The 11,722-nt window shown below is 53.3% G+C and overlaps 1 protein-coding gene across 1 annotated transcript; it reads right to left on the reverse strand.

Annotated features, from left to right (window-relative positions):
* Positions 1-2,331: 2,331 nt before the first annotated feature.
* Positions 2,332-11,481, reverse strand: HMOX1 (heme oxygenase 1; the record flags this gene model as incomplete). The annotated part of the gene is made up of 4 exons (XM_080706233.1): positions 2,332-2,462; positions 5,736-5,835; positions 7,411-7,902; positions 11,362-11,481. 4 exons carry the CDS (start codon positions 11,479-11,481, stop codon positions 2,332-2,334), a joined length of 843 nt encoding a protein of 280 aa, XP_080562359.1.
* Between the last annotated feature and the right edge of the window lie 241 nt (positions 11,482-11,722).

Raw genomic sequence — 11,722 nt, forward strand, 5'->3', positions numbered from 1 at the left:
GAAAGAATAGGGCAAGGGCTGCAGCTTGGAGGTCAAATGCCCCTGGGTTCCATCCCCAGACCTGCCCCCCAAAAAAAAAAAAGTGCTGGGGGTATAGCTCAAAGGTGAAATGTTCCTAGAATCCATCTCCAGTATCACAAAAAATTTAAAGAATTAAAAAAAATTTTTTTAAGGGCCAGGAATGTAGCTCAGTGGTAGAGTGCTCCGAGATCCAACCCCCAGTAACTCAAAAATAAAAAAATATAAAAGGCCAGTTGCCTTTGTACAAATCTAAGTTGAGTTCTGTTTATGCTCATCTCTTCCCTACTGCAATAGTTATTACTAATTAAAAGCCAATCTAGCCGGGCGTGGTGGCGCACACTTGTAATCCCCGCGCTTGGGAGGCTGAGACAGGAGGATCGCGCAGGTTCAAAGCCAGCCTCAGCTACTGAGTGAGGCTCTCAGCAACTTAGTGAGACCCTGTTTCCAAATAAAATAGAAAATAGATCTGAGAGTAGAGCCTGGAGGTAGAAAGCTCCTGGCTTCCATCCCTAATACCACACACACACACACACACACACACACACACACACACGTGGTTCATACCACTTTCCTGTCTTTTGGTAACTGATAAAAGTATTCAGTTCTTCTCCTGTTAGAAGTCAGGGATCTTTGTCTTTCTCCCTCCCTTCCTCTCCTTGTTGCAACAGTGAATTTCAGTGCCCCTTTCACAGATGAGGACACGGGCCCAGGGTCTCAGAGAGCTCCAGCTGTCATCTGAACGTCTATGCTTGGCCCTCACAGTCTCATAGAGAGCGGCCCCTGGACCTGGTCGCCCACTGGAATCTCCCGGGCCTCCTGGAATCAGGCTCGGGCTCTGTGGCTTGGCCGCATATCCCCAGGTGACTCTCGGGGCTGGCAGACAGGTGTGTGGACACCACGAGACCCCCACCAGCCCTGGGAGGGAATTGATCGCTCTCATTTTACCACTGAACAAAATGAGATTCGAAATGACATGCTTAACTTTTGACTTAGTGGCATAGACGGAACTAGGGACAAAGGTCTCCTGACTCCCAGTCCAAAGAGATTGGTGGTGTGAGGACAGCTATGTCCCTTGCACTGGCCAGAACACCTTCAGCAGAGTGGCTTCACACCCAGATCTGGAAGCTGTCTTTAGTATTTGGTGGCTTTCTCGTATGAGCTGAGGAGACCTGGTTGGAATCCTTCGTGGCCTTAGATAGGGGTCTGAGTAGCTGTGAGATTTAACATGGATATGCCAGCTGAAGTGATTCTTGTCCTGTAGCACCAGAATCACAAAACATTGTCCTCCCTCCTGTCGTAACAGGGGCTCAGAGCATGTAATGTTGACATTTAACATGCATCTCAGCTGCTTCTCAAGGCAGATGGGTAAGGTAGGTATCGCCATTTCAACGTCAGAGGTGATAAAACTGAGCCCCAGAAAGGTTAAGTAACCCGTTGCTCAGACTGCAGAAGTTTTACCCCGGAATCTGCTCATTTCAGTCTAAGAGGGCAACCTGATCCTCAGCAAAGGTGAGCCTCGCATCAAGCAGGGTTGGCACAGCGGTTTGCCCAGCACCCGCGCGAAACTCAAGTCCTATAGACTCCATCAAAGCCCAGCATCTGAAACCAGTTCCCACCAAGGCCGCTGTCACCACCCCTCCCGCTGGGCGTTCTAGGAGCAAGTGTGGGACAGGGTGGCTCCCCCAGCATCGCGGAGCCCATGAAAAACACTTGGAGTTACTATCAGTGTCATTTATTATTTCACACAAAAGTTAGACACCAAGGCCACAGTGCGGTAAACACCTCCCTCCCCACCCGCCCCTCAAAAAGACAGCCCAACCCTGTTATAAAAACAACGGAACGTAAAATACCACAGCTCAGGCTAAACCAGGAACAAACAGTGGTGCCAATGAAAACAAGACAGAAACACAAGACACAACATCTCTGGATATAGATCTCAAAACTGCCACGGCCCATGGGGAGAACGGTCACGGCCACATCGACGGGGGTACGGTGAACCACGGGCACCAGGAAGGCCGAGGCAGCTGCCACTTCTGGCCACGTCTTCGAGGCTCTGCTGCAGGAACTGGAAATGCCAAGTTCAGGCTACTGGCTATTCTGGAATCTTCCAAGCTCTGAGTCCAGAAGTTCAGATGCTGGCTGGATGCGCTTTGGGTTGGGGAAGAGGCTACAGGCACTTTCCTCTTTTCCAGAGAAAGAGGGGCCTCCTGTGCCCAAGATAAAGAAGTCAGCCAAGAGATTCCCCCTCTCCAGAAAGAAGACCCTTCATTGGACAGAGTTCAGAGGCCCGGGGGGCCAGCACATTTGCATTTAAATGGCATAAAATCCCATGACGACCGTTGCTACCAGAAAGCTGACAGTCAGGACCCACTGCAGCAGTGGGGCCTGGGAGAGGCTGTGGAGTATGGGCTTCCCTCGGGGGGTCTCCGCAGGGCTGGCGCCTGAAACAGAAAGTCCAGAGGTCAACGACAGGTGGGCAGCATGGGGGCCTGACGTCACAGTAAGCAGAGCAGAGGGGCTTAGGGCTCCAGAACAGCCCCTGCTAGGTCCGAGCTGCAAATCTTCATCCTGAACTCTTACACATTCTCTAAGAACGGTGGTAACGGGACAGGAGCTAGAGAGTGGAGTCTACCAGCCTCTGCGGTTGGAATTAATTTATTTTTTATTTATTTATTTTTTTTTGTGGTACTGGGGTTCCTGGAAGCCCTTCTTCCTCCGGGCTACACTCCCAGACCTATTTTATATTTTTGAAACAGGGTCTCTTACGCCAGCACGGCTGGCTTCGAACCTGCGCGATCCTCCTGTCTCCGCCTCCCAAGCGCGGGGATTACAAGCGTGCGCCACCACGCCCGGCTTACGGTTGGAATTCAAATCCAGTCTCATCCCCCATCACTTACAGGGGGCAAGCAGGATGCCTGCCACTGCTTCAGGCACAGCGAGAGTCCCCTAGGTTTTGGAAGCAGACAGAGGCCTCTGAGGCAGGACCAGCTGGCTGTGAATCCGGCCTGGGCCCTGAGGGGCGGGGCGAGGTGGGAACCCAGAGCCTGGGGGTGGCGGGGCCTCTGGCTAGGTGGCCCAGCCACAGCGGTGGGGGCTCGGGCATGCCTGTGCTCACTGCTCATGGTAAAGGTGCCCTCTGACACGGGGAGCAGTTCTCAAGTGTTTTGGTCTCATGACCCCTTCCTACTGAAAAGTAATCAGGAGCTTTTGTTCCTGTGAGTACAGCTGCCACTCTACCGCATCAGAAATTAAATCTTATAATCCCAGCGCTGGGGAGGCTGAGACAGGAGGATCACACAGGTTCAAAGCCAGCCTCGGCTACTTAGTGAGGCTCTCAGCAACTTAGTGAGACCCTGTTTCCAAATAAAGTATAAAATAGGTCTGGGATTGTAGCTCGGAGGTAGAAAAGCCCCTGGGTTCCACCCTCAGTACCACACACACACACAAAAAAAAAAATCCAAGTCAGGTATGGTGGTGCACGCTTGTAATCCCAGTGCTTGGGAGGCTGAGACAGGAGGATCACGGTTCGCGACCAGCCTCAGCTACTTAGTGAGACCCTTTGCAACTCAGTGAGACCCTGTTTCAAAATAAAGAATAAAAAATAGGGCTGAGGGTGTCACTCGGAGGTAGAATGCCCCTGGGTTCCATCCTCAATACTGTAAAAAGAAGAAGAAGAAGAAGAAGAAGAAGAAGAAGAGGAGGAGGAGGAGGAGGAGGAGGAGGAGGAGGAGGAGGAGGAGGAGGAGGAGGAGGAGGAATGAAACCCGAGGTTTTCTTTTGGTGCTAGAGACTGAACCAGAGCTCTCACATGCTTGTTGAGTTCTCTCCCAGGCCCACAAACTGAGAAACTGAGCCCGCATATATAGCCTTTTGAAAACTACAACATGCATCATGAAAAAACGAGTTTCAAAAGGGCAAAAAGAACCCAAAAACATTAGTACTAGTATAACAGTAGCTTTCGCTTTGCAGAGCCCTGGGGCGGGCGCTGGCCCCCACATCCTGACAGCTGCTCCATTAGGGCCAAGCCCCCTCACCCACACCAGGTAGCTAATCTTAGACTGACCAGGTCCAACCCTTCCAGGCAGGGGTCAGCCAGGAGGGGTGACCACAGGGGCCTGCACTGCTAGGAGAGCCACAGCCAGGCCAGGTGGGCAGGGCTGGCGCTGAGGGCTGCCACGGTAGCCCACAACAGCCTGCCTCCCTAGAGGCTGGGCTCCACCTCCCACCCCTCCCCACCCCCAAAGCCACACTCGCTCCCGAGGGGTGACAGGCTCAGAGAGGGTGCACTGGGCGGAGCACTTGAGTCTTTCTGGAAGTCTCCAGATGTTCTCTCTACAGCTGCAGCCTCCACAGCTGTCTGTGGGAAGGGCTGACACGCAAGACCCAGATGTCTTCCTAGTATCCCCTCGATGGCTAAAAGCTGAAAACAGGACCCCAGCGCCCCTGCCTCATAGCAGGGGAAGTGCTCAGGAGCCTTTAACAGGCCTCAGAAGCAGGAAGGAGTGCGGCTCAGTGGTAGCCTCAGCATGCTCTGAGGCCCTGGGTTCCATCCGCACACGGAAAAAATAAAACAAAATCTCAAAAGGAGTCCAGAGAAAGAGTGGCCCCTGATTTCTAAGGGGTTTCTGAGTACTTCTGAGTCAATGCACTAAAGACATCTCAACCTCTGTTAATTTTTCCTTTTTTCTTTTTGTGATACTGGGGATTGAACCCAGGGGCATGCTACCTCTGAGCTACACCCCTTGTCTTTTTTTTTTTCCTTTGGTGGTACTAGGGATGAAACCCAGGGGCATTCTACCTCCAAGCTACACCCTCAGTCCTATTTTTTATTCTTTATTTTGAAACAGGGTCTCACTGAGTTCCAAAGGGCCTCACTAAGTAGCTGAGGCTGGTCGCGAAGCATGATCTTCCTGTCTCAGCCTCCCATATGCTGGGATTACAAGTGTGCACCATCATGCCTGGCCTAATCCCTAGTCTTTTTTATTTTGGGGGGTTGAAACAGGGTATTGCTAGGTTGCTGAGAGTCTTAGAGAGGCTGTTCTCAAACCTATGATCCTCCTATCTCAGTTTCCTGAGTTCTAAGATGAGATTACGGGTGTGGACCATGATGCCGAGCCCATTGACTCATTTTTTTTTTATGTGTGTGTGGTACTGGAGATTGAACCCAGGGGCATTCTACCTACGAGTTACACTCCCAGCCCTATTTTACTTTAATTTTTATTAAAAACAATTTTTTTTGTGGGTCTGGAGGTGAAACCCAGGGGCATTCAACCTCTGAACTACATGCCTCCCCTGCCCTATTTTTTTATTCTTTACTTTGAAACCGGGTCTCACTGAGTTGCAGAGGGCCTCACTAAGTAGCTGAGGCTGTCTGTGAACCGTGATCCTCCGGTCTCAGCCTCCCGAATGCTGGGATTACAAGCGTGCGCCACCAGGCCCGGCTTACTTTTATTTTGAAATAGGGTCTCATTAGGTTGAGGAGAATCTCACTACTTCCTGAGGGTCTTCTCGAACCTGAGGTCCTCCTGTTTCAGCCTCCCAAGTACTGGGATTATAGGCACGTACCACCATGCCTGGAGAAGTTTCATGGCTCCCCATATCCTTTTGCCCGCATCCCAATTCTCATTTAGGAAGACAGAGAATGAAGAATGCCACAGACAGCTGGGCCAGGTCCCCTCCCACAGAGCCCAGAGAAGCCCTGACCCGAGGCTCACCTTTCGCAGGGCCACTGGTCCTCTGGCGCAGCCCCGGTGCCTGCGAGGGGTTCTGGTCTTCTGGGTCCTGGTTCAGCAGCTCCTGCAACTCCTCAAATAGCTGCAAGGTAAGACACACATGCCGCTTGGTGACACGTGCCATTGGCCCCAGGTGGCAGTTTTAAGTGTGGTCGTAAAATATTATGGGAATGACAGAAAAACTTGAACATGCACGTATCTTTTTCCCAGTGTTACAAGGTCAGATGTCACAGGTAACCGGCTCCTGGCTGTTCTTCCGGAGCACTCTCCTCACCCCACCCCACCCCAGCCCCGTCCTGTCCCCACCAGTGATGGCTGTGGACTTAGAGCTGGCTATGGCCGCACACACCCTTACTCGGAGTCCCTACACAAAGCACTGGCTCGCTGTACTGAAACAGCACAAGCTGACGTGGCCTTTTGCAACAACTTTCTCCGCTTGACTACACCTGTGGGCTTCATCCCAGGTGAGAGCCGTACAAGGGCTAGGTTGGCTGACCAGACGCCCGCAGCTCCGGGAGGACCAGGATCCAGGGCCGGCCTCAGATGGGCTGAGTCCCAGCCCCTGTTCCCCTCACCACACCCTTCTGAAAGGCAGGGCAACTGGATAGGGGGGGGCGCTCTGTGACAGCTACCTGACCCCACTCTTCTGAGAGCCCAGGCAGGGAGCCCAGGCTCCACAGTGCCTCCTGGTGGTGGGTGGGTTCAGCAACTGGACACAACACTACCGGGGTTAGAGGGGACCCCACTGCTCCAGCTGTGCCCCTAACTCACCCTCTGGGGGCTCCTGCAAACCCTGCTTTCCTCTGTCTGGATTTGAGGCAGGTATAGAAAGATGTGAGCTGTCCCCAAGCTGCCTAGGTCTCCCCAGAGGACACAGCCCATGTCTCCAGCACCTATAACCCTTGCAGTGCCAGCCTGGCTACAATACACAACTGTACATTTTTTTTTTTTTTTTTGCTGTTTTATGGCCCAGGAGATTGAACCCAGGTATGTTCTACCTCCGAGCTATACCCCCAGATCTTTATATTTTTTATCTTGAAACAGAATCTTGCTAAATTGCTCAGGGTCTCGCTAAGTTTGAGGCTGCCCTCAAACCTGCAATTCTCCTGTCTCAGCCTCCCAAGTACTGAGATTATAGGCATGCACCACCATACCGGGCTGCTGTCACAGGCTGCTACCACTGTGACTGCCCCACCCCATCATTATTTTTCAGTACTAGAAGTTGAACCCGGAGGCATTCTTCCTCTGAGCTTCCCCTCAGCCCTTTTAACTTTGAAACAGGATCTTGCTAAGTTGCTGACGGTCTTACTATGTTGCTGAGTCTGGCTTTGAACCTGTGTTCCCTCCTTTCTCTGCCTTCCAAGTACTGGGATTAGAGGCCTGCACCACGGTGCCTGGCTCAGGCATCCTAATTTCAGTTGCTAAAATGAGGGGCTCACCCGGGACTGCTCACCTGTGTGAACGCACATCGCCCTCACAATTCTAAGATGCAGGTGCTATTAGTATCCCCGTTTTGCGGCGGGGGAACTGAGCACCAGGGAGAGGAAGGGATCTGCCACGATCATCCAGCCTACTGGAGGCAGAACTGGGCTTGGTGCTGAGTCCCTGCACAGAGCCACCCCCCAGGAGGAGCAGCGGGGAGGCGCCAGGGCCTCACCTGAATGTTGAGCAGGAAGGCAGCCTTGGCCTCCTCGATCACCCGCTGCCGGACCTCGGGAGTCATCTCCAGGGTGTTCATGCGGGAGCGGTAGAGCTGTTTGAACTTGGTGGCGCTGGGGACGTTGGGGAAGGTGAAGAAGGCCAGGCCCTCACCGGAGCTGGGCAGGTCCAGAGACTTCTGAGCAATCTTCTTGAGGACCTGCCCCCCTGACAGGTCGCCCAGGTAGCGGGTATAGGCGTGGGCCACCAGCAGCTCGGGCTCCTGCTGGCCCACCTCGTGGAGTCGCTCCACGTAGCGGCGCGTGGCTGGCGTGTAAGGGATGACCTCCTGCCAGCGGGGCCCGTACCAGAAGGCCATGTCCTGCTCCAGGGCGGCCCTGCGGTGCAGCTCCTCCGGGAAGTAGATGGGGGAGTAGACAGGGTTGTTCTTGTTGCGCTCGATCTCCTCTTCCATGGCCACGTAGATGTGGTACAAGGAAGCCATCACCAGCTGCAAACGGGCAAGCAGGTCAGGCCTCTGCTTAGGGGAGCGGGTGGTGTGCCATCCCCAGGCCTTGGACAGCGGCCCCGCCCAGGGCCCTTCCAGACCTCAGCAAATAGCAGCCCGAGAGTTTCACCAGAGAAAAACTCCTCTCTGCACTCTCTCGACCAAAACCTTGTTGTTATTGTTGTTGTTTTGAGGGGCTAGAGATTAACTCCAGGGTCTTGTGTATGCCAGGCAATTGTTTTACTACTAAGCTCTACCCTCGCCCCCTTTTTTGGTTTGGTACTGGATACTGAACCCAGGGCATTCTACCTGTAAGGTACACCCTGGCTCTTTATATTTCTTATTTGGAAACAGGGTCTTGCTTAGTTGCTAAGGGTCTCACTAAATTGCTGAGAGTAGCCTCAAACCTGCAATTCTCCTATTTCAGCCTCTCAAGTACTGGGATTAGAGGCATAGGCCACCACACCCAGATTCCCAAATCCTTTTCATAATTTGTGTGTGTGTGTGTGTGTGTGTGTGTGTGTGTGTGTGTGTGTGTGTGTGTGGTACTGGGGAAAGAACCCAGGAGTGTACCAGCTCTAAGCTACACTCCCATCCCTTTTTATTTTATTTTTTGTCTTGAAACTCACTAGGTTGCTGAAAGTCTCACTGAGAGTTGCTAAGACTGTTCTCAACCCTGGCACCCTCCTGTCTCAGCCTCCCAAGTATCGGGATTACAGACAAGCATCACCATGCCCAGCTTCTAATATTATTTGTTTCACTTTGACACAGGGTCTGGCTAAGTTGCGCAGGCTGGCCTCGAATTTGTAATCCTCCTGCCTTAGCCTCTATGGTGGCTGGAGTTACAGATGTGAACCACTGCGCGCAGCTAATTTAATTCCTATAAAAATCCCAAAGGGGCCGGGCGTGGTGGTGCACGCTTGTAATCCCCGCGCTTGGGAGGCGGAGACAGGAGGATCGCGCAGGTTCGAAGCCAGCCGTGTGCTGGCTTAGGAGACCCTGTTTCCAGAATGAAAATGTAAAAATAGGTCTGGGAGTGTAGCCCCGAGGTAGAAGGGCTTCCAGGAACCCCAGTACCACCAAAAAATAAAAAATAAAAATAAATAAAAATAAAAATCCCAAAGGGGCTTTCTAGTTCCATTTTCTAAAAACAGAAAGCTAAGGCTCAGAGAGGACGTGAGACACTGAAATGCACAGGGAATGGACAGCCTGGGACAGCGCTAGGGAGAGGGAGCCGGCACGCACTGGAGGAGGGGAAGAGCGGAGGGAGAGTGCTCGCGGGAGGCCAGCCAGGTGCCCCTGGCCTGCGCCCCCAGTGACCATCCGCAGGGGGCAGCTGTCCTCCCCGGGGGTCCACCCTGAACACCGCCACCTCTGGAAGCTGAGCGCTGTGACAGGCCCAACACAGCTGGGCTCAGGGAAGTACCACTGCAGGTGAATACTCTGTGACACTGGCCTATAGTCCCAGTGCTTGGGAGGCTAAGACAGGAGGAAGGCGGGTTCAAGGACAGCCTCAGCAACATAGTGAGACTGTCGGCAGCCTAGCCAGATGCTGTTTCAAAGCAGAAACAAAGGACCGGGGGTGTAGCTCGGAGGCAGAATGCCCCTGGGTTCAATCCTCCGTACCACAAAACAAAACAACAAAAAATACTCCAGCTTAAAGTTTAAGAGGATAAAGCGAAGGCATTCTGGTCTGGTTGAGGTTTCTAAGTCATTTCTGAGTCATAAACATTCATGGAAGCCCCCCTGTTCCCTGAGAGGGCAGAAAGCCCTCTTGGTACAAAAGCAGCTGGGGCGTTGAGGATGACTGACCCTGCTCTATGCTCCCGCATCAGCGTGGCCCGTGCTGAGCTGTGTGGCCAGGAGTAAACACCTGCTCTCTCTGGCCTCAGCTTTTCTAACTTAGAGCAAGAAATGATCCCAGGTTTTGGGGACTCCGTGCAAGCCAAGCCTGGGTTCCTTCCTACAGCGAAGGGGTTAACCCAGCTGCACTGTGCGGGGCTGGTGGAGGCTAAGGGAGGCCACCAGGCACAGCGCGGTCAGAGGCCATGTAAGAGCCACTCTGGGTCCCCGCACAGCCCTGGGTGCTCACACCCAATTCTGTAAAACTTGCAGGCAAAGTCCAAAGGCTACAGTGTCTGGGGTGGCACAGTCCAGTGGTCACCTCCCTGGCCCTGTGGCCCCAGCTGCACAGCAAATAGGCCTGTGTCATCTTTTTTTTTTTTCTGTACTGGAGGTTGAATCTTGGGCATTCTATCTGAGCTACACATCCAGCCCTATTTTATTTATTTATTTATTTTTGTGGTACTGGGGATGGAACCCAGGGCTTTTCTACCTCCGGGCTACACTCCCAGACCTATTTTATACTTTACTTGGAAACAGGGTCTCACTGAGTTGCTGAGAGCCTCACTAAGTAGCTGAGGCTGGCTTCGAACCTGTGCGATCCCCCTGTCTCAGCCTCCCAAGCGCAGGGATTACAAGCGTGCGCCACCACGCCTGGCTGTTTCTTTCATTTTATTTTGAAACAATATCTGGCTAAATTGCTGAGGGTAGTCTTGAACCTATGATCCTCCTTTCTCAGCCTCTCAAGTACTGAGATTACGGGCGTGTGCCATCATGCCTGGCCTATGTCATCTTTGTAAGGAAGGGGGGTGGGAAGGCAAGAGAGACTCATTATCCACAGCACATAGTCAGGGCCCCCCAGAGCTGCAAATCAGGTACCTCCAGCTGGGAGCAGGCTATGGGAGGGTCCGGATTGCAAACAGGGTGGGTGGCAGGAGTGGCGGGATCCGGCTCCCCACACTCTCTGGTCAACCTGAACCAGCCCTTCCCAGCACTGCTACTTAACACCAGCACCCCCCTGAGACCTGCACGAATGTTACAACCAAGGCAGGGAATAGCAAAATCAATGCCTGGCGTACACTGGGTGCTTAAGAAAACCCTGCTGCTGAAACCCCGTTTCACAGATAAGGAAAAGGTGGCTGGGGAAGCTGGAGGGGGTGCCCTAGTCCTACTCTGAGGAAAAGGTCCCGAGGGTCAGGAAGCCCGCCACCCCCTGCCTCCGAGGCAAGCTGGAACTGGGACAGGAGCACAGGCTCTTTCCTAAAGGAGGCCAGTCTGGACTTGACGCCGGCCTTTCCCATTCGTTTACAGCTGTGTGACTTTCTGTTTGTTACTTAACTACTTAACCTCTCTGGGCCTTTCCTTCACCTTCTCACCAAGCTTGTGTCCAATGCAGGATGGGTACTTAGCTGATGACCGCCGCTGCCTGGGCTGCCCTGAACTTGCTGTGTGGCCTCGGGTAAATCACCTGTCCTCTAGAGCCTCCTGTCACCGTCAGTAACCTAACTCCCCTGGAGAAGCCCTCAGCATCGCTGGCCCTAGTCCCCGCTTCTCCACTGGGCTGAGCCTGGGGCACACACATGTCCCCCCCCAGGGCTGGCCCCGCAGGGCCACACATACCTTGAAGCCCTTTCTGGTCACCTGGCCCTTCTGGAAGTTCCGCATGAACTCGGCATTCTCTGCCTGGATGTGCACCTCCTTCGTGGCCTCCTTCAAGGCCTCGGATAAATCCTGGGGCATGCTGCAGAGGGAGGGAGGGGGTGAGCGAAGGAGCAGGGCTGGGGCCACCAACATTCTGCTGTCCTCAGGGCACGCAAGTCCAGCCTCCCAACCTGCTTTAGGACCCATTCCCAAACCCGCAGGCTCCCTGTGGTCATTAGGGTCCTGAGTAATGCAAGCCACAAAGCCAGGGGGATTCCTGTCCTGTTGCTTCCCAACAAAGGAGTGTGTGTGTGCATGTGTGTGTGTGTGTGTGCGTGCG

This window comes from Muscardinus avellanarius (genome assembly GCF_963383645.1).
Source record: "Muscardinus avellanarius genome assembly, chromosome: 11".
Classification (NCBI taxonomy): domain Eukaryota; kingdom Metazoa; phylum Chordata; class Mammalia; order Rodentia; family Gliridae; genus Muscardinus; species Muscardinus avellanarius.